This window comes from Schistocerca gregaria, chromosome 3 (genome assembly GCF_023897955.1).
Source record: "Schistocerca gregaria isolate iqSchGreg1 chromosome 3, iqSchGreg1.2, whole genome shotgun sequence".
Taxonomy (NCBI): domain Eukaryota; kingdom Metazoa; phylum Arthropoda; class Insecta; order Orthoptera; family Acrididae; genus Schistocerca; species Schistocerca gregaria.
This window is the reverse complement of record NC_064922.1, coordinates 848,727,095-848,746,061: the sequence shown is the minus strand read 5'-3', so window position 1 is coordinate 848,746,061 and position 18,967 is coordinate 848,727,095. Positions and strand designations below refer to the sequence as shown.

The window sequence follows — 18,967 nt, the reverse complement described above, 5'->3', positions numbered from 1 at the left end:
GAGCAAGTCTACTCGCCTCCTTCTCCTACGGACGCGGACACATCGCCCATGTCTCCTCTTATAACAACCGGACTTGCCGCAACGGGCAGATTGGTGCACGGGGCCCCAGCAAATTCGATCCCCATGTCTCCTGTCATCTCAACCCGTTATCATCAGGGACACTTCCGTCCGTATGGGAAGCCTCCTCCTCGAGACTTTATGGCCATTCAAACAACACCTATGGATGTTAGCAATCTACAGGCCACCTCCATCAAGACCTGTGCAAAAAATTCAAAGGGGGGAAAAGTGTTGTGACTTGCCGATCTTTCAAAGTGCCGCTACACAGTTATGCACGTCCTCTACATGCGGCACTGTCTGCCAGCCATGCAACAGCAGTGCCACCTAAGCGGTCAGCCAGCCAGCGGCCACGAGACTTGGACTCAGTTATGATTTGACTGTTAAAGTGTACACACGTCTTACTCTGTTTACTTGATCTGTGACTTTCATGTATCGCATCTTCCTTGAAATATATTTGTTCAACTTGAAGTTATAACATCATGTAATATTTTGTGTAATGTAATATCTTGTATAGACACCTTTTATTAACCTGATACATTTCACATCATTACGAAGTGTCGTATTCATGATCTATGGAACAAGTAATAATCTAATCTAATCTAATCTGTGCACACCTCTACCAATAAACTGTCGAAATGAGATGAATGATAGTTTAATTCTGCTTTTTCTCTTGTGTACTCACTGATTTGACATCCCGCAGAACTTTTTATTTCGTTAATCTCCTCCCCACTCCTTTAACTTTGGCTCTTTCAAAACATCAAATGGCTAAAATTGTAAGATGTTTCATAAAGCCCCCTGATTTTTTCTTGACATTTCAGATGTATCCCATATGAGACATGGCAACAAGTTTCCGAATCTAATATGAACAGAGCCGAAGAAGAAATCCAAAAGTCTCGAAGTCAACGCTTGAACATGTTTTCACTGCGAGCCGATGTCACTAATTCACTGCATGCCCAACATTCTGATACAGAGCATGCTCTCAGCAGACGCATATATGAAGTCCAGCGAGCCCACGATGAACTTCAGTGGCAGAAGGAGGAGGTGAGAATGAAAGTAGACATACACCAGAATGGGAACCATACACAGAAACTCAATATTTGTTAGTTTTGTGTTGAATGGCTCATACCACAATGGTCAGTGTAGAATACACAAGCCGGTATTCCAGAGTTTGGGCATTTAGATGAAGATAGCATATGGCTTGATGATTCAGTAAGTGCCAGACCACCAATCCAAAGGTTCAACCCCAGTCAGCCCTATCTATGGTTTTTTTTCACTTACTCCTTCTTTCACGTCAAACAAAGATGTGTAAATGTGAAAATGGAAAGTTACACTGGGGTTTGGAGCCCACGTTAAAGTGTATGCCCTTTATAAATGGATGTTTAAGATAGTTCAAAGATTGGAGGAGGACAGGGGTATACCACTTGCTGTAGGTGCTCATACAAATGGATGGGTAAATTAGTTTAGTGATATACCACCTGCAACAGAACTGCAAAAAAGCACTGCAGAATTCAAACTAACCTTCAAATTGAGGACAGATTTTCTTACTAGTGGAGACGTATGGATAGTCATTATGTGATAACCCTTTAATGTTGTTTTATGTCAGAATAGTGACTGCACCATCCATGACTGCTAAATCTAGTTTTGGCTTATTTTCAGTTGCAGATGGCTCAAAAAGGGTACAAGTGCACAGGGCAAATGTCATTGTCAGCTGCATTTCTTTGATCCAATGACCTTCAGTGTTGAAGCACCAATAGGCATATTCATTACTGATACCAATGTCAGCCACTCTATATAAACACACAGCTGACTGTGTGAAACACTGATTGTTGAAATTGGGGTAGAGATTAATAGGTACATCGATAATGGTGGTGTATAGGATTTTTTTTGGGGGGGTGGGGGGGTGGAGTGGAAGGCAGGGGGATGGGAAAGGAGGTAGGTATGAGACAAGGGCTACTGGAGAAGGAAGTTTGGAAGATTGTGGTCTTGAAATATAATTCCCATTCGTGGAGTTAAGAGGAGCTATAATTGGAGGGGGGGGGGGGGGGGGGGAGGGAGGGTCCAGAAGGCATGGATTGTAAGACATTCATTAAACTCAAGCATTTTGCACTGAGTGGCATGTTCTGTCCCTGTGAAATCAACTTTGTTCTTGATCACAGTTTGGCAATGGCCAACACGTGAGTGGACAATCTACTGCTGATAATGTCCATATAAGGGCTGTGCAAAAGTTACAGCAAAAGAACTGGAATAGGTTGTGCTGGGGGTATGCATAGGACAGGTTTTGCACCTGGATATTCCATAGGGATGTGACTCATGTGACAAGGGTCTGAATGTAGGTGTGCTACAAGGGTGGACCAGGATGTGTTGTAGACTGGGTGGGTGGCAGGAAACCATTTTGGGAGAAGTGGGAACAGTGTTCCTCACTTTAGAGCACAATGATAGGTAGACAAACCTCTGGAAGTTTTCTGCATTGTGTGCCTTAAACAGACCAGGAAGGTTCATGTGTCCCACATGCTCCATCCACTGCCTCTCCTTCATTTCTTTCACCTACCCCACCCTACACAGTCTATCATCCCTCCCCCCCCCCCCCCCCCCCCTCTCTCTCTCTCTCTCTCTCTCTCTCTCTTAAGTTAGTTATTTGAACAGTCCATGGTTCATTTTCATTGTGCCCCACTGTGATGCGCAAATTATCGTTTAGTATACCAATGAAAATAATCAGTTTTTGAAAATATAATTTAAGTTTAAAATCCAACATCACCAGTGCGTCCATCTGACAAAGATGTCATCATCATATCAAAACCACACCAGGGATCCCATAGAACCCCTGGTTTGGTGTAGATACATTGATGACATCATAGCCATATGGACTCTTGGTAAAGCTAACTTGTTAAAATGGTTGGAATCTTTAAATACATTCTGCCAACTAAATTTCACATTCCCCTATTCTGAATCCCATGCTGCTTTCCTTTATGTTGGCCTCCTCTTTACCAAGGATCAGCTACACATTTCTGTTCACATTAAACTTACTAAGAAACAATAATACTTACATTTTGGCAGTTGCCATTCTTTCCATGTCAAACATTCCCTCCCATAAAGCCTTGCCATTTGAGACAAATGTATTTCTTCAGATTCAGATTCTGCATAGTAATACACCACCATTCTCACTTCAGCCTTTACTGGAAGTAATTACCCCACCAGCCTAGTTCAAAAACAGATTTCCCAGGCCATCACATTGAATCCTGGTACTGCTGATCCCTCCAGAAACAGCCTGTGAGTATGCCTGTCACTCAGTATTATGCTGCTCTTGAATGTATTACTCAGCTACTTCAACAAGGCTATGACTTCGTAAAATCAACCCATAAAATGAGGTCCATTCTGTCTGACAATTTGCTCAACACGCTGGGAATATTTTTATTGGCACCCAGTGGTGGCTGCAGTGTAAGAGCACCCTAAATTTTGATGCCTTGTGGAATCATTGGTTATTTTTCTTTGAATGCTGTTAAGTGTAACATAGATGCTGCAACCTGAGAGATGTGGCACTTAAATCTATCGCATTGCTGTTCCTCTAGACGTCATGAAAACTGGCATGAGGGTCATTGTGCACACCTTCAGTTGTTCATGTTTTAAGGAGCTTGATAGAATTGCCTTACGGCGAAATATATGTGGATTTGTGCATGGTTCATGATGTGCACAGCTAACCATTGCCACTCAACTAGAAGTTTAAGTCAGTGCCACAAGGTGGTAGCACACTGTGGCAGACTTTTATCCCCGTTTGTTCGGCATAAATCCTGCTATATGATAGCACACTCCTCACATATGCTAATTAACTTACTATATTGTAAAATTAGATTGGAAGATGATAAAGTTCTACTGACAGTAAACTTATTTTGTGGGTTTCTGAATGAGTTATAGTATATTAAGTTATGAATTTTATATGCAGTAATCCATTTGAGGCGCTGAAAATCATAAGGGCCTAAAGCACATGACCATTGTGTGAGGCTCACATTATATGTATGAAAATTTGTGAAAAGCTGTATCACTAGTTCTCTGATATACACTTAAATGTGGGTCTGACGGTGGGGAGCCTTATGCGCTTATGGATCTCAGCGTCTAATTTATATTCTACTCAAGTGACCATGGTGGTAGACATTACAACTTGAATTTAATCATCTCCACAAATGGCCCTTTGTGTTTGGTGTTGGTTATTTACTGAGCAGGAATTGGCTTTCGTGTGCACTGTAAACAGGAACTATGTTGAATCTATTTTAAATGCTAACAGAAAAGTAAATCTGTAAGGACAGCTCATAAGTCATGCTTAGATAACCCAGTCAGTAGAGCATTCGCCCACAAAAGGTAAAGGTCTGGAGTTTGAATCTCCATCCGGCTCATAGCTTTAATCTACGCTGCAGAATGAAAATCTCATTCTGGAAACAGAAAAGGAAATAATCGGGAAACGTTAGCCGCAAAGAGACTATGGCCTCTGAGAACAGATCCTTTGGTTGAGAGAGTCGTGTCACCTGTACATTATTCCTAAACAGTATGTATCTTTTATGATCTTCTTACCCCTTTGATTGTCTTTTTTAAAATAGGTTTCTCTTCTTGTGAAGCATATTGTCACCATTAGCTTTGTTCATTTATTTTTGTATGTCATCCAGTTGAGCAATCATTTTGATAGTAAATTATAACTTGTGTTACTATTAAGGTGGTTACAGAACCACTGTTTATATTGTTGAAACTGTTCTCCACACTCCAAATGCCTGATGCATCACATGGCACTTAGCTACACCAATGGCTTAGAGGAAAATAGTCACATGTCACCACACTGCTTGTTGTGCATACATCAATTATGCAGCAAAATGTGTACAATAACTTTTATAGGCTACCTTTTCAGTGGAAATATTTGCCTACAAGAATTCCTAGGAAGGATGATGTTCAATTAACCAGCTAAATGATGTAATTATCACTATCATCTAGGAAAAATCATTAAACCAAATGAGAGTACTAATAAATTTACAAATACGACAAATACACATTGTTCCACAGATCCATCTTATAGGACTGCTAATTTTGTATTATTATTAAAGACACTGCTGCCCATTAAAACTGCAACATGATGAAGGCACAATACAACAAACAACAACTGATGACTTGTAGCATGGTGCTGAAGCTGCTTGGAATGATCATCCAAGTTCACTTTAACTCGGCACCCACCCTGATTAGAGCCATTGTCTCTGCCAGATATGGCAGTTCAGTTTGCTAAATTTCACACTCTGGACACCCCTAGCCACCTCTAAATTTAGTCATGGATTTTTCCCATTGTACTGTAGGGAGACAAAAAGTAAAATTTCATGGTTTGCCATTATTTGTGGTGTTACAGTTTTAATGACCAGTGGGTTGATTTTATTTTTGTCCATTTTTGTATAAGATATGCAGATGGTGGAAAATAGGTCCATTACATGTGGCTCAATGGCCTGATGCAAGTCTTTCAATTGGAGACTACTTTGGCCACCTTCACATTCCCAATCCTACCCCAGGTATCCAAATGGAGAAAGGTGACCTACTGTTTAATGTGGTATCCAAACCACATGTTGTTTTTAGAGAAATTCACATTACTGAGAGGTGAGGGCTAGATTAAAGGCAGACCAGGATTTGATACCATGACTTTTTGGTTTCCATGCACATGCTTTACCACTGGACCATCAAACCCATCTATGTGATGGATTAAGTTATAGTTTTGTAAATGCAAAACCTTATGTAAACAGATTTTGCACTATAATACTATGTCCAGTCACACTTATATCTATATCTACATCTATATTCTGCAAACCACCATGAGATACATGGCAGAGGGAACGTCCCATTGTACCAGTTACTAGGGTTTCTTCTTGTTCCATTCACATGTGGAGCATGGGAAGAATGACTGTTTGAATGCCTCTATGCACACAATAATTATTCTAATCTTATCCTCATGATCCCTGTGTGAGCAGTGTGTTCGTGGTTGTCAAATATCCCTAGAGCAATCATGTAAACCCAGTTCCTGAAACTTTGTTAATAGACTTTCTCGAGATAATTTTTGTCTCTCTTCCCAAGAGTATGCCAGTTCAGTTCTTTCAGAATCTGTGCGACACTCTCCCATTGATTAAAGAAACCCCACTAATGCTGCACTTCTCTGTATATGTTCAATATCCCCTGTTAGTCCTACCTGTTATGAGTCCCGTACACTTCAGCAGTATTGTAGGGTGGGTCATACAAGTGATTTGTAAGCAATCTCTTTTTGTAGACTGATTGCACGTCCCCCGTATTCTACCAATAAACTAAAGTCTACCACCTGCTTACCCCAAAGCTGAACCAATGTGATCATTCCCTTTCATATCCTTACAAAGTGTTACATCAAGGTATTTGTAAAAGTTGGTTGATTCCAACAGTGACTCATTGATATTATAGTCTTAGAACACTACATTTTTTTCGTTTTGTAAAATGCAAAATTTTAAATTTCTGAACATTTAGAGCAAGTTGCGAATTTCTGTACCATGTTGAAATCTTATCAAGATCTGACTTAATGTTTATGCAGATTATCTCAGATAGTACTTCATTATAGATAACTGCATCATCTGCAAAAAACTTGATTTTGCTATTGTCTGCAAGGTCATTAATATACAACATGAACAGCAATGGTCTCAACACACTTAAATGGCACCACCTGAAGTTACTTCTACATCTGTCGATGACTCTCCATCCAAGATAACATGCTGTACCCTCCCTACCAAAGAATCCTCAATCGAGTCACAAATTTCACTTGATACACCATATAATTGTACTTTTGACAATAAGAGTAGGTGCGGTACTGAGTCAAGAAACTCTGCATCTCACTGACTGACTTGATCCGAAGCTTTCAGTATGTCGTGTGAGAAAAGTGAGAGTTGTATTTCCCATGATCAATGTTTTCAAAATCTGTATTGGTTGGAATTGAGGAAGTCACACTGTTCAAGATACCTCATTATTTTTGAGCTCAGAATATGTCCTAAGATTCTACAACCAATTGATGTCAAGGATATTGGACAGTAGTATTGTGGATCACTTTTACTACCCTTCTTTTAGATGTGTATGACCTGTGCCTTTTTCCAAGAACTGGGCACAGTTTTTTGTTTGAGGGATCTATGATACATTATAGTCTGGAGAGTGGCTAACTCAGCCACAAATTCAATATAGATTCTGACAGGGGTTCCATTGATCCCTACAGGTTTGTTCAGTTTTAACGATTTCAACTGTTTCTCACCACCACTGACACTAACACTTATTTCATTCATCTTTTCAGTGATACAAGGATTAAATTAGTGCAGTTCTCCTGTGTTTTCCTTTTTTAAAAGAACATTTAAAAAAGCAGTTAAGCATTTTAGCTTTTGCATTGGTACCCTCAACTTCAGTTCCTGTCCCATTTGTTAACAACTGGACAGTAACTTTGCTGCCATTAACAGCTTTTACATACGTCCAGAATTTCTTTGAATTCTGTGAAATGTCATTTGACAATATTCTGCTACAATAAGCATTGAAGGCATCATGCAGTGCACTCTTGACAGCCAAATGTGTTTCATTCAGCATCTCTCTGTTTATAGCCCTGCACTTTGTTTTACGCCTATTATGCAGTAATATCTGTTTCTTTAGAAGGTTCTTTATGGTGAGTGTGTACCATGTAAGTTCTCTCCCATTATGAACTGTTCTACTGGGTACATGCCTATCCAGTGCGTGGTCAACTATTCTCTAAAATTTGAGTCATACTTCCTGACTTGTGCTCCAACTTTCAAGTTCCTCATTGAGATATGACATAACTGATTTTTTTATGTAGTTTACTGAATATATATATATATCATTCTGCTTGTTTTAGTTGTCCTTTGTACTTTGGTAATCATTATTACCATAACCATGTCATGGTTAGTAGAGTAGATTAGATTTACTTTCATTCCAATTTATCCATAGTGAGGAGGTCCTCCAGGATGTAGAACATGTCAGAAGAACAATAATACATGACAAATATTTACAACTGAAACAAATAAGCTACTGTACCTTCCACAGGTCCCAAGTGGAATGATCATCATTTTTTATAATGAACACTATAGTATGTAAGAATCATTTTACACACACTCATTTACTAAGATTGCATTAATGCACTGAATTTAAAATTTAAAAAGATGTTTTTCTTTTTATGGAGTTGGCCACCAATAAATCCTCTAGACTTTGCCCAAACTGAATTTCATTGGTTGTTAAGATTTTTATGGCTGCTGGCAAGTTACTGAAAATGTGTGTTCCTGAATAATGCACACCTGTTTGTACAAGAGTAAGTGATTTTAAATCTTTGTGAAGATTATTCTTATTTCTAGCATTGATTCCATGAATTGAGCTGTTGGTTTGAAAAAGTGATATATTTTTAATGACAAATTTCATTAAGGAATAAATATGTTGGAAAGCAGTAGTTAGTATCCCTAGTTCCCTAAACAGGCTTTTGCAGGACATTCTTGAGTTCACACCGCACATAACTCTTATTGCACGCTTTTGTGCCCAAGAAACTTTAGCTTGGTTTGATGAATTACCCCAAAAAATAATCCCATATGATATCATGGAATGAAAGTAAGCATAGTATGCCAGCTTTTTCATTTTTATATCCCTTATGTCTGACACAATTCGCATTGCAAATAGAGATCTGTTAAGATGATTCAGCAGTTCTGTGGTGTGCTCCTCCCAGTTGAATTTATTATCAAGCTGTAATCCCAAGAATTTAACACTGTCCACTTCTTCTATCTGCTTGTCATCATATGTTAGGCATTTACTCATGGGGTACCCCTTACAAGTTCTGAACTGCATGTATTGACAAAGAATTGGCTAGGAACCAGTGATTAATGTCCACAAATATTTATTAGCTGATCCTTCTAAGACTACACTTGATTTGCTATTTATTTCGATGTTTGTATCATTGTCAAACAAAACAAATTTGGCATCTGGTAATGTTATTGATGAAAGGTTGTTGATATACACAAGAAAAAGTAAGGGCCCTAAGATGGAACCTTGTAGGACCCCACATGTAATCAGTCCCCAGTTGGATGATGCCTGTTAGCTTAATATGTGTGTCTTTCCTAATAACACCCTTTGTTTCCTGCCAGAGATATAAGATTTGAACCATTTTGCAGCATTTCCTGTAATTGTTGTTGTGATGGTGGTGGTCTTCAGTCCAGAGACTGGTTTGATGCAGCTCTCCATGATATTCTATCCTGCGCAAGTTTCTTCCTTTCCCAGTACCTACTGCAACCTACATCCTTCTGAATCTGCTTAGCGTATTTATGTCTTGGTCTCCCTCTATGATTTTTACCCTCCACACTGCCCTTCAATACTAAATTGGCGATCCCTCGATGGCTCAGAACATGTCCCACCGACCAATCCCTTCTTCTAGTCAAGTTGTGTCACAAATTTCTCTTCTCCCCAATTCTATTCAATACTTCCTCATTAGTTATGTGATCTACCCATCTAATCTTCAGCATTCTTCTGTAGCACCACATTTCGAAAGCTTCTATTCTCTTTTTGTCTAAAATATTTATTGTCCACGTTTTGCTTCCATACAAGGCTACATACAAATACCTTCAAAAAAGGCTTCCTGACACTTAATTCTATACTTGATGTTAACAAATTTCTCTTCTTCAGAAACGCTTTCCTTGCCATTGCCAGTCTACTTTTTATATCCTCTCTACTTTGACCATCATCAGTTATTTTGCTCCCAAAATAACAAAACTCATGCACTACTTTAAGTGTCTCATTTCCTAATCTAATTTCCTCAGCATCACCCGACTTAATTCGACTACATTCCATTATCCTCGTTTTGCTTTTGTTGATGTTCATCTTATATCCTCCTTTCAAGACAGTGTCCATTCCGTTCAACTGATTTTCCAGATCCTTTGCCGTCTCTGACAGAATTACAATGTCATTGGTGAACATCAAAGTTTTAATTTTTGCTCCATGGGCTTAAATTCCTACTCTGAATTTTTCTTTTGTTTCCTATACTGCTTGCTCATTACACAGATTCAACATCATTGGGGATAGGCTACAACCCTGTCTCACTCCTTTCCCAACCACTGCTTCCCTTTCATGCCCCTCAACTCTTATAACTGCCATCTGGTTTCAGTAAAAATTTTAAATTGCTTTTCAGTCCCTGTATTTTACCTCTGTCACCTTCAGAATTTGAAAGAGAGTATCCCACTCAACATTGTCAAAACCTTTCTCTAAGTCTACAAATGCTAGAAACATAGGTTTGCCTTTCCTTAATCTGTTTTCTAAGATAAGTCATTGGGTCAGTATTGCCTCATGTGTTCCAACATTTCAACGAAATCCAAACCGATCTTCCCTGAAGTCAGTTTCTACCAGTTTATCATTTCATCTGTAAAGAATTCACGTTGGTATTTTGCAGACATTACTTATTAAACTGATAGTTCAGTAATTTACACATCTGTCAACACCTGCTTTCTTTGGGATTGAAATTATCATATTCTTCTTGAACTCTGAGGGTATTTCGCCTGTCTCATACATCTTGCTCACCTGATGGTAGAGTTTTGTTAGGGCTGGCTCTCTCAAGGCTGTCAGTAGTTCTAATGGAATGTTGGCTGCTCCTGGGGCTTGTTCTGACTTAGTTCTTTCAGTGCTCTGTCAAACTCTTCACGCATTATCATGTCTCCCATTTCATCTTCACCTACATCTTCTTCTATTTCCATAATATTGTCCTGAAGTACATCACCCTTGTATAACCCTCTATATACTTCTTCTACCTTTCTGCTTCCCTTCTTTGCTTAGAACTGGGTCTCTATCTGAGCTATTGATATTCATACAAGAGGTTCTCTTTTCTCCAAAGGTCTCTTTAATTTTCCTGTAGGCAGTATCTATCTTACCCCTAATGAGATATGTCTCTACATCCTTATAGTTGACCTCTAGCCATCCCTGCTTAGCCATTTTGCTCTTCCTTTTTGGGTGCTTCATTTACTGCACTTCGATATTTTCTCCTTTCATCAATTAAATTCAATATCTCTTCTGTTACCCAAGGATTTCTACTAGCCCTCATCTTTTTACCTATTTGATCCTCTGCTATCTTCACTATTTCATCTCTCAAAGCACCCCATTCTTCTTCTACTGTTTTTCTTTCCCCCGTTCTTGTCAATTATTTCCTAATGCTCTCTCTAAATCTCTCTACAACCTCTGGTTCTATCAGTTCACCCAGGTCCCATTTCCTTAAATTCCCACCTGTTTGCAGTTTCTTCAGTTTTAAGCGACAGTTCATTGTGGTCAGAGTTCACATCTGCCCTGCAAATGACTTAAATTTAAAACCTGGTTCCTAAATCTCTGTCTCACCATTATATAATCAATCTGGTATCTTCCAGGGTCTCCATGCCTCCTACACGCATACAACATTCTTTCATGATAATTAAATCAAGTGTTAGCTATGATTAAGTTATGCTATGTGCAAAATTCTACCAGGCAGCTTCCTCTTTCATTCCTTACCCCCAATCCATATTCACTTACTACTTTTCCTCCTCTTCCTTTTCCTATATCAAATTTCAGTCATCCATGACTATTAAATTTTTGTTTCCCTTCACTATCTGAACAATTACTTTTAAAACATCATACATTTCATCAATCTCTTTATCATCTGCAGAGCTAGTTCTCATATAAACTTGCACTAATGTGGTAGGCGTAGGCTTCATGTCTGTCTTGGGCACAATAATATGTTCACTATGCCGTTTGTAGTAGCTTACCCACACTCCTATTTTTTTTATTCATTATTAAACCTGGTTCTTGCATTACCCCTATTTGATTCTGTATTTATAACTCTATATTCACCTGACCAGAAGTCTTGTTCCTCCTGCCAACCAACTTCACTAATTCCACTATATCTGACTTTAAACTATGCATTTCCCTTTTTTAAATTTTCTACCCTACCGGCCCAATTAAGGGATCTGACTTTCCATGCCCCGATCCATAGAATGCCAGTTTTGTTTCTCCTGATAATGATGCCGTCCTGAGTAGTCCCAGCCTGGATATCTGAATGGGGGACTATTTTCCCCCCGAAATATTTTACCCAAGAGGACACCATAATCATTTAACCATACAGTAAAGCCGCATGCCCTCGGAAAAAATTACGGCTGTAGTTTCCCCTTCTTTTCAGCCGTTCGCAGTACCAGCACAGCAAGGCTGTTTTGGTTAGTGTTACAAGGCCAGATCAATCAATCATCCAGACTGTTGTGCCTGAAACTACTGAGAAGACAGCTGCGCCTCTTCAGGAACCACACGTTTGTCTGGCCTCTCAAGAGATGCCCCTGAGTTATGGTTGCACCTACAGTATGGATGTCTGTATCTGTGGTACAGCTCCCTGTATTGCTGAGGCACACAAGTCTCCCCACCAACAGCAAGGTCTATGGTTCATGGCGAGACATTTCCTGTTACACCATAATATTATAATTTACTTAAAATGATACTGTGAGTTACACAGTCAAATGCCTTTGACAGATCACAAAATATACCAGTTACCTGCAATTTTTTCTAATGTATTAAGTGCATTTTCACTGTAAGTGTAGACAACCTTCTCAATATCAGAACTCTTAAGAAATCCGAACTGCAATTTTGACAGTGTGTTATTTGTGATAAGATGGTTATAAAGCTATTTGTACATTACTTTTTCTAAATTTTTTGAGAATGCTAGCAAAAGTGAAATTGGATGGAAATCTGATGCTATTTCTTTATCTTCCTTCTTAAACAGTGGCTTAACTTCAGCATATTTCAACCATTCACAGAATATTCCACTGATAAACAACTGGTTAGAAAAATAGCTTAATATGTTACTTAACTCAGAATCACAGTCTTTAATTAGCTTTGTTGATGTTTCATCATACCCACTAGATGTTTTTGGTTTCAAAGATTTTATGATGGACATTACTTCTGCTGGAGTAGTGAGGGTCAAATTCGTATTATGGAAGTTACTTGAAATGTCTGGTCTGAGGTATTCCACAGCAGCATCTATAGAACCTGACGACCCTATCTTTTCAGTAACAGTTATAAAATGTTTGTTAAAAAGTGCTGCAACACTATACACATCTGTCACCAATGTATCATTTACTCTTTATGCTATTTGTAACTCCTCATGTCTGGTTCTACTGGTCTCCTCCTTCACTATATCCCATATTGTCTTTATTTTGTTATCTGATATGACTATCTTTTCTTGGTAATATATTTGCTTTGATGTCTGTATTACAGTCTTTAATATTTTGCAGTATTTCTTGTGATGTGCTATAGCATAAACATCAGAACTGTTTCAGATTGACAAATACAGTTTTCTTTCTATTTTACAAGATATCTCTATTCCTTGAGTAATCCATGGCTTCTTTGCTCTAACCTTGGTTAGTTTTTGGGGAAAACAGTGTTCAAATAAGGTAAGCACTTTGTTAGAAAAAGTGTTATATTTTTCATTCATGCCATGAGCACTGTAAACATCACTCCAGTGAATGCCTCTGAGAAGTGTCCTAAAATAATCAATTTTTGGCTTATTGATTACACTCTTGAGCACATAATTAACAGATTTTATATCCTGTTCAGTATTAACGTTTAACATAAGGAACTGCATGTCATGGTCTGAGAGGCCATTGACTATTGGTTTTGTAATATAATTTTGTTCATTGGACTTTTCTATTAAGATATTATCAATGGCTGTTTGTGAGCAATTGGCTACCCTAGTGGGGAACTTTACAGTGGGAATTAAGTTGAATGATAGTGTTACTTACTCAAATAAATTCTTATTGGGAGAGTCTTTAAGGAACTCTACATTGAAGTCACCAGCAACCACTATTTCTTTGTTTTTGGTTGTTAAATGGGCTGCTACAGCTTCAAGGTGGTTTATGAACAGATTAAATTTACAAGCAGGTGCTTGATAGACATTTCATATTATGAAGGATTTTTAGTGAAATTCTACTTCTGTTGCACATGCTTCTTCCGTATGCTGTTCTAGACAAAATTTATGAATGTCTATGTTCTTAAATTTATGACAGTTCCTGATGAATGTAACAACTCCTCCTTTCTCCATTTCTGCTCCACAAAAGTGAGATGCTAACCTAAATCCTGTAACACTTATAAGTTCTATACCAGTGGTCACATGATGCTCAGAGAGGCAGATTATGTCAGCTGGGTTTGAGGACTCTAATTCATCTATGCAGATAATTAATTCATTAATTTTATTTCTCAGTCCTCAAATATTTGATACAACAAAGACAGCTGACATTTCACATTAACTGAGTTAAAATTGGGTATAGTTGAAATTTCTGCTGATTGTTGAAAATTCTTAACCAACAGCTGTTTATGCTGATGTAATTAGCTAGAATTATGTTTTTTGGTTTCTTTCCCAAACTGAAGGTTTGTCTCAGTCCTAACCTCTCTTAAAACTTGGTTTCTTTCTGCACTCCCTATCCTGAAAAGGGGTCTTTTCTGAACCCTATAACCACTGGTATTTTATCACTCATAACCACTGATAATAGTTTTGATGTGGACATACTCAGAGAAGTCAGGTCTGTTTGTTGCCATTAGTCCAATATATTTCCATCATGAGTGGGGTTCCCAACAATCTGTTTTAGGTAGTTTTGAGACAGGGCATGCAGTAAAATTTCATGGGGCGTTTTATCATGCCCACCACTAACAAAATTGTAATTTTCCCAATTATTTGTTGGATGATTAAAATCTCCACTAATGATTACAGTATGATTGGGGAACTTACGTATAAGTTTTCTCTAAAGGTTTTGGTTACATCAGGAGATAGGCCTGGTGGGTGATAGAAAGGTCCAATAATGGTTAATGCCCACCCCTGATACTGAGCCTTTTCCAAAAAATCTCACATCAGCTTCATTTTCTATCTCGGTGGATTTGAGTTTTTTGCCTATTGTGACAAATACCACCACCTCTATCATTTGCCATTTGCCTATTCTTTCGATATACACTTAAATGCTACTCAAAAATCTCACTGCTATCAATTTCAGGTTTCAACCAGCTTTCTGTACCTGGTATTATGTAAGCTTCACTGCTTTTCATTAGCACTTCAAACTTTGGAACCTTGTTGCGAATGCTTTGGCAGTTTACCATTAGGATTTTAATACTCTCACCTACTGGATGCATTTCTTTCGATTTTACACAGGTACTGCTGGGTTTCCTACAGTTATGATTATCTGCAATGGATGAAGAGTCACCTAATCGAAAAACCCTTGCGTGCATCCTACACAAAATCAGCTACCTCAGTAGCTGCCTCTGATGTATAGTGCACACCTGACCTATTTAGGGGGACCCTACAGTTCTCAACCCCATAGTGCAAGCCCAGGAAGCCACAGCCTAGTTTGTCACAGAACCTTTGAAGTCCCTGGTTCAGTCCTTCCACTTGACTCAGAACCAAAGGGGCACAATCAGTTCTGGGGACAATGCTGCAAATTGTGAGCTCCATTTAAACTCCACAAGCAAAGCTGGTCTTCTCAGCCCTCTATGCCAGTCGCTGGGATGACTCAAGAATGACATCGGAGCCCAGACGACAGACATCATTTGTTCTAAGATGCACCACAATCTGCAGTTGGTTGCATCCTGTTCCCTCAATGGCTGCCGGAGTAGAGTCTCCAATGTGCCTCCAGGCATACACACTGAATGCATCAGTGCTACATTATTGTGACCACCTGTCAAAAGCCTGAACAGCCACCTTTTGCAGCACAGTCTGCTGTAAGGTGTGCAGGAAGAGAGTCAGTGATGTTCTGGAAGGTTCCAACAGGGATGTGGAGCCATGCTGACTCCAATCTTGTAGCCAGCTGTCTCTTGGTTGATGATCCATGGCGCAATCAGCCATTTGAGGTGGTCCCACAGATTCTTGACTGGGTTTTAATCCAGGGAGTTTGGTGGTCAGGGGAATATGGTAGAATCATCGTGGTGCTCTTTGAACCACACACGTACAGTGTAAGCTGTGACATGCTGCATTGTCCTGCTGGTAGATGCTATCATGCCAAATAAAAAGAAACTGCATTTAGGGACAGACATGGTTTGCAAGGATAGATGCTTGCTTGGGTTGATCCACTGTGGCTTCCAGAATGAAAAGATCACCCCAGGAATGCCACGAAAACATTCCATAGACCATAACACATTCAGGGCATTTGCTTTAAGACATTTCACACAATATACATCAATGCCCATCTGTCGGATGGAGCATAAAATGTGATTCATCTGGAAAGGCCACATGTTGGAACTCAGTGAACGCACATCCAGTTGCAGTAGTGGCATGCAAATTCCAGTCTTCATCCCCAATGAACAGCAGTCAGTATGGGCGCATGAAACAGGCACCTGCTGCTGAAACCCATATGTAGCAACGTTCATTGAATGGTCATTGAGGAGACACTGTTGGTAGCCCATTGGTTCATGTGGGTGGTTATTTTCTCAACAGTTGCATGTCTATTCATCTGTACAAATCTCTTCAGCCATTGTTCACCCCCATCATCTATATCCTATGTTGCACCACAGTTGCCTCGAATAGTATCATTTTTCCATGCATAGTATACTTTAACCATGACAGTATGTGGACAGTTTACAAATTTAGCTGTTTCAGAAATGGCTCCATCCTTGGCCCGAGAGCCAATGATAATTTGTTTTGGATGTCAGATATATTGCTCTGTTTCCACACAATGACAACGACAGCACTGTTTTCTGTGTTCCCCAGTTTGCTTTATGCTGTATACCTTCCAGTGATAGTGCTGTACCTGTCGTCGGTGAGTCATTATTGCAGGTAGTTGTTGAGCATATGGTGTGGTCAGATTAATGTGACTGAATTGTCTATATTTCTTTTACAAAATTGTTTCTGCATTTAATTATTATATTTATTTGAACTCATTTGCACAAAAATTTCAGGTGTACTGTTCAGACAGTGACAACTAAGAGGACTTTTAGATTCCAACCAAACAAGGAAATAGACCTAGTTTATTATTTTTAAATATCATTTCCATTGGCAAGTTATTGCGTATCAGATCTTCATTCTGAAAATTACAATTAAAAAAAAAGTGTGAAGTGAAGTTTCATTTTCTGTCTTGTTCTACAATACCAGATTATTCTGTGAATACATCTACATTACTTTTAACTAACTTAAGACATTTCTGATATGTAAACACTTGCAAGCGGTAATGTGAAGAGCTAATGGAGTCTCCACCTTCATCAATAGTCATTATTGTAGATTAGTTTAGATTAAATATACTTTTTGTTCCATAGTATGTTTGTTGCATAGTGTGGAGATCATCCAGAGTGTGGAACAAACCAGAACAACCACCATGCACAATAAATATTTACAAAGAAAAATGAATATGTACCTTCCATAGATTCCAGGTGAAGGGGTTCACGTGAATGTGGAATAAATAAAAAAATCTTAAAATGTATTTTTATTTAAATGGTAATATATAACTTTTACAGAACAAGTAAATGTTCTATACACCAAGCTGCATATGATAATCCTTAGGCTGTTGTAGCCATGCATCACCAAATGGCAAAATAATTTTACAGCACATACTTAGAATGTTGTCATTACTGCACTGATACTTGCATTATTTGACCCAGCGAGGTGGGACGGTTGTCGACGAGACATTAAACACTAATCTCCTCCTCCTCCTCGCATTATTTGATGTTACCAGTAATATATACACATCAGTTGGTTCTACCAAAATATTCATAAATTGAGTAGAAGGAGTTGCCCACCAACAAATCATTTACGTTCCTCTTAGACCAAACTTTATCAGTATTTAAACTTTTTATGGCAGCTAGCAAATTATTGAAAATGTGTGTGTTGGACCAACTGAGAATCGTGCTCCTATCTCTAACATTTCTAGTTCAACTGTCTACTACTGTCACAATTAATACTAAAAAAATGCAGTATTACTTTTCTCATTTTGTAAATTTAACTGTGCTACTCCACATCTCAGAATGAATAGTCCTGTGAAGGTTCTTGTAGTTGACTGCTCAAGAACAGCTCACTCTGGAATGTGCTTACAATGCTGCACCTTGCACTGTGGCACTCTTTTTCACAGTATAGGTAATTTTGGTTCTGAAGCAACAAGCCACAAAGGAATTAAAGACTTTAGCTGCAAGTGGGCATTAATTTTATACCAGTGGGGCAAGTTGAAAATTTGTGCCAGACCAGGATTCAAATTTGGCTCTCCTGCTTACCAGGCAGATGCGCTGACCACTATGCCACATGGACACAGTGCTCAGCAAAAGCACAAGGACTGCCCTAGCACCCCTCCCAGCAGACCCAAATTCTCAACGTATACCACACACTACTGATGTAGAGCCCCTGCTCATCAGCCCCATTGCTCAGCAATTGAAAGCAAGAGATCAGAGTTTGAATACCATCCGGCACAAATTTTCAACTTGTCTCACTCATATAAAATCAATGACCACTGGCAGCCAATGTCTTTAATTCCTTTGTATCTTGATTCATAGTGATGTCAGAATCAAAATAGTGTCTATCAAAATATCCACGGGTGTACTGCCGGTCTATAGTGTCCAACGGGCACAATATTTCGGCGATCAAACATGTCGCCATCATCAGGTGAACTGACGGACTGAGCTCCTGTGAACGTGCCGGCACGGAGATCCGTACGCTATGGCTGCTCCCCCTGAGCAGCCATAGCGTACGGATCTCCATGCCGGCACGTTCACAGAAGCTCAGTCCGTCAGTTCACCTGATGATGGCGACATGTTTGATCGCCGAAATATTGTGCCCGTTGGACACTATAGACCGGCAGTACACCTGTGGATATTTTGATTATCAAATACGCCGGGAGAAACTCAAGAATCACAAAATAGTGTCTGTTCTTTGGGATATACCTGAAAGAAC

At 39.1% G+C, this 18,967-nt stretch overlaps 1 protein-coding gene across 1 annotated transcript in view; it reads left to right on the top strand.

Moving 5' to 3' along the window:
• Positions 1 to 18,967, top strand: part of LOC126355623 (uncharacterized) — a 42,490-nt gene that overhangs the window by 21,284 nt on the left and 2,239 nt on the right. The window contains exon 8 of the mRNA XM_050005986.1: positions 876 to 1,098. Within this exon, the coding sequence (XP_049861943.1) occupies positions 876 to 1,098 (223 nt within the window). The remainder of the gene's footprint in view (positions 1 to 875; positions 1,099 to 18,967) is intronic.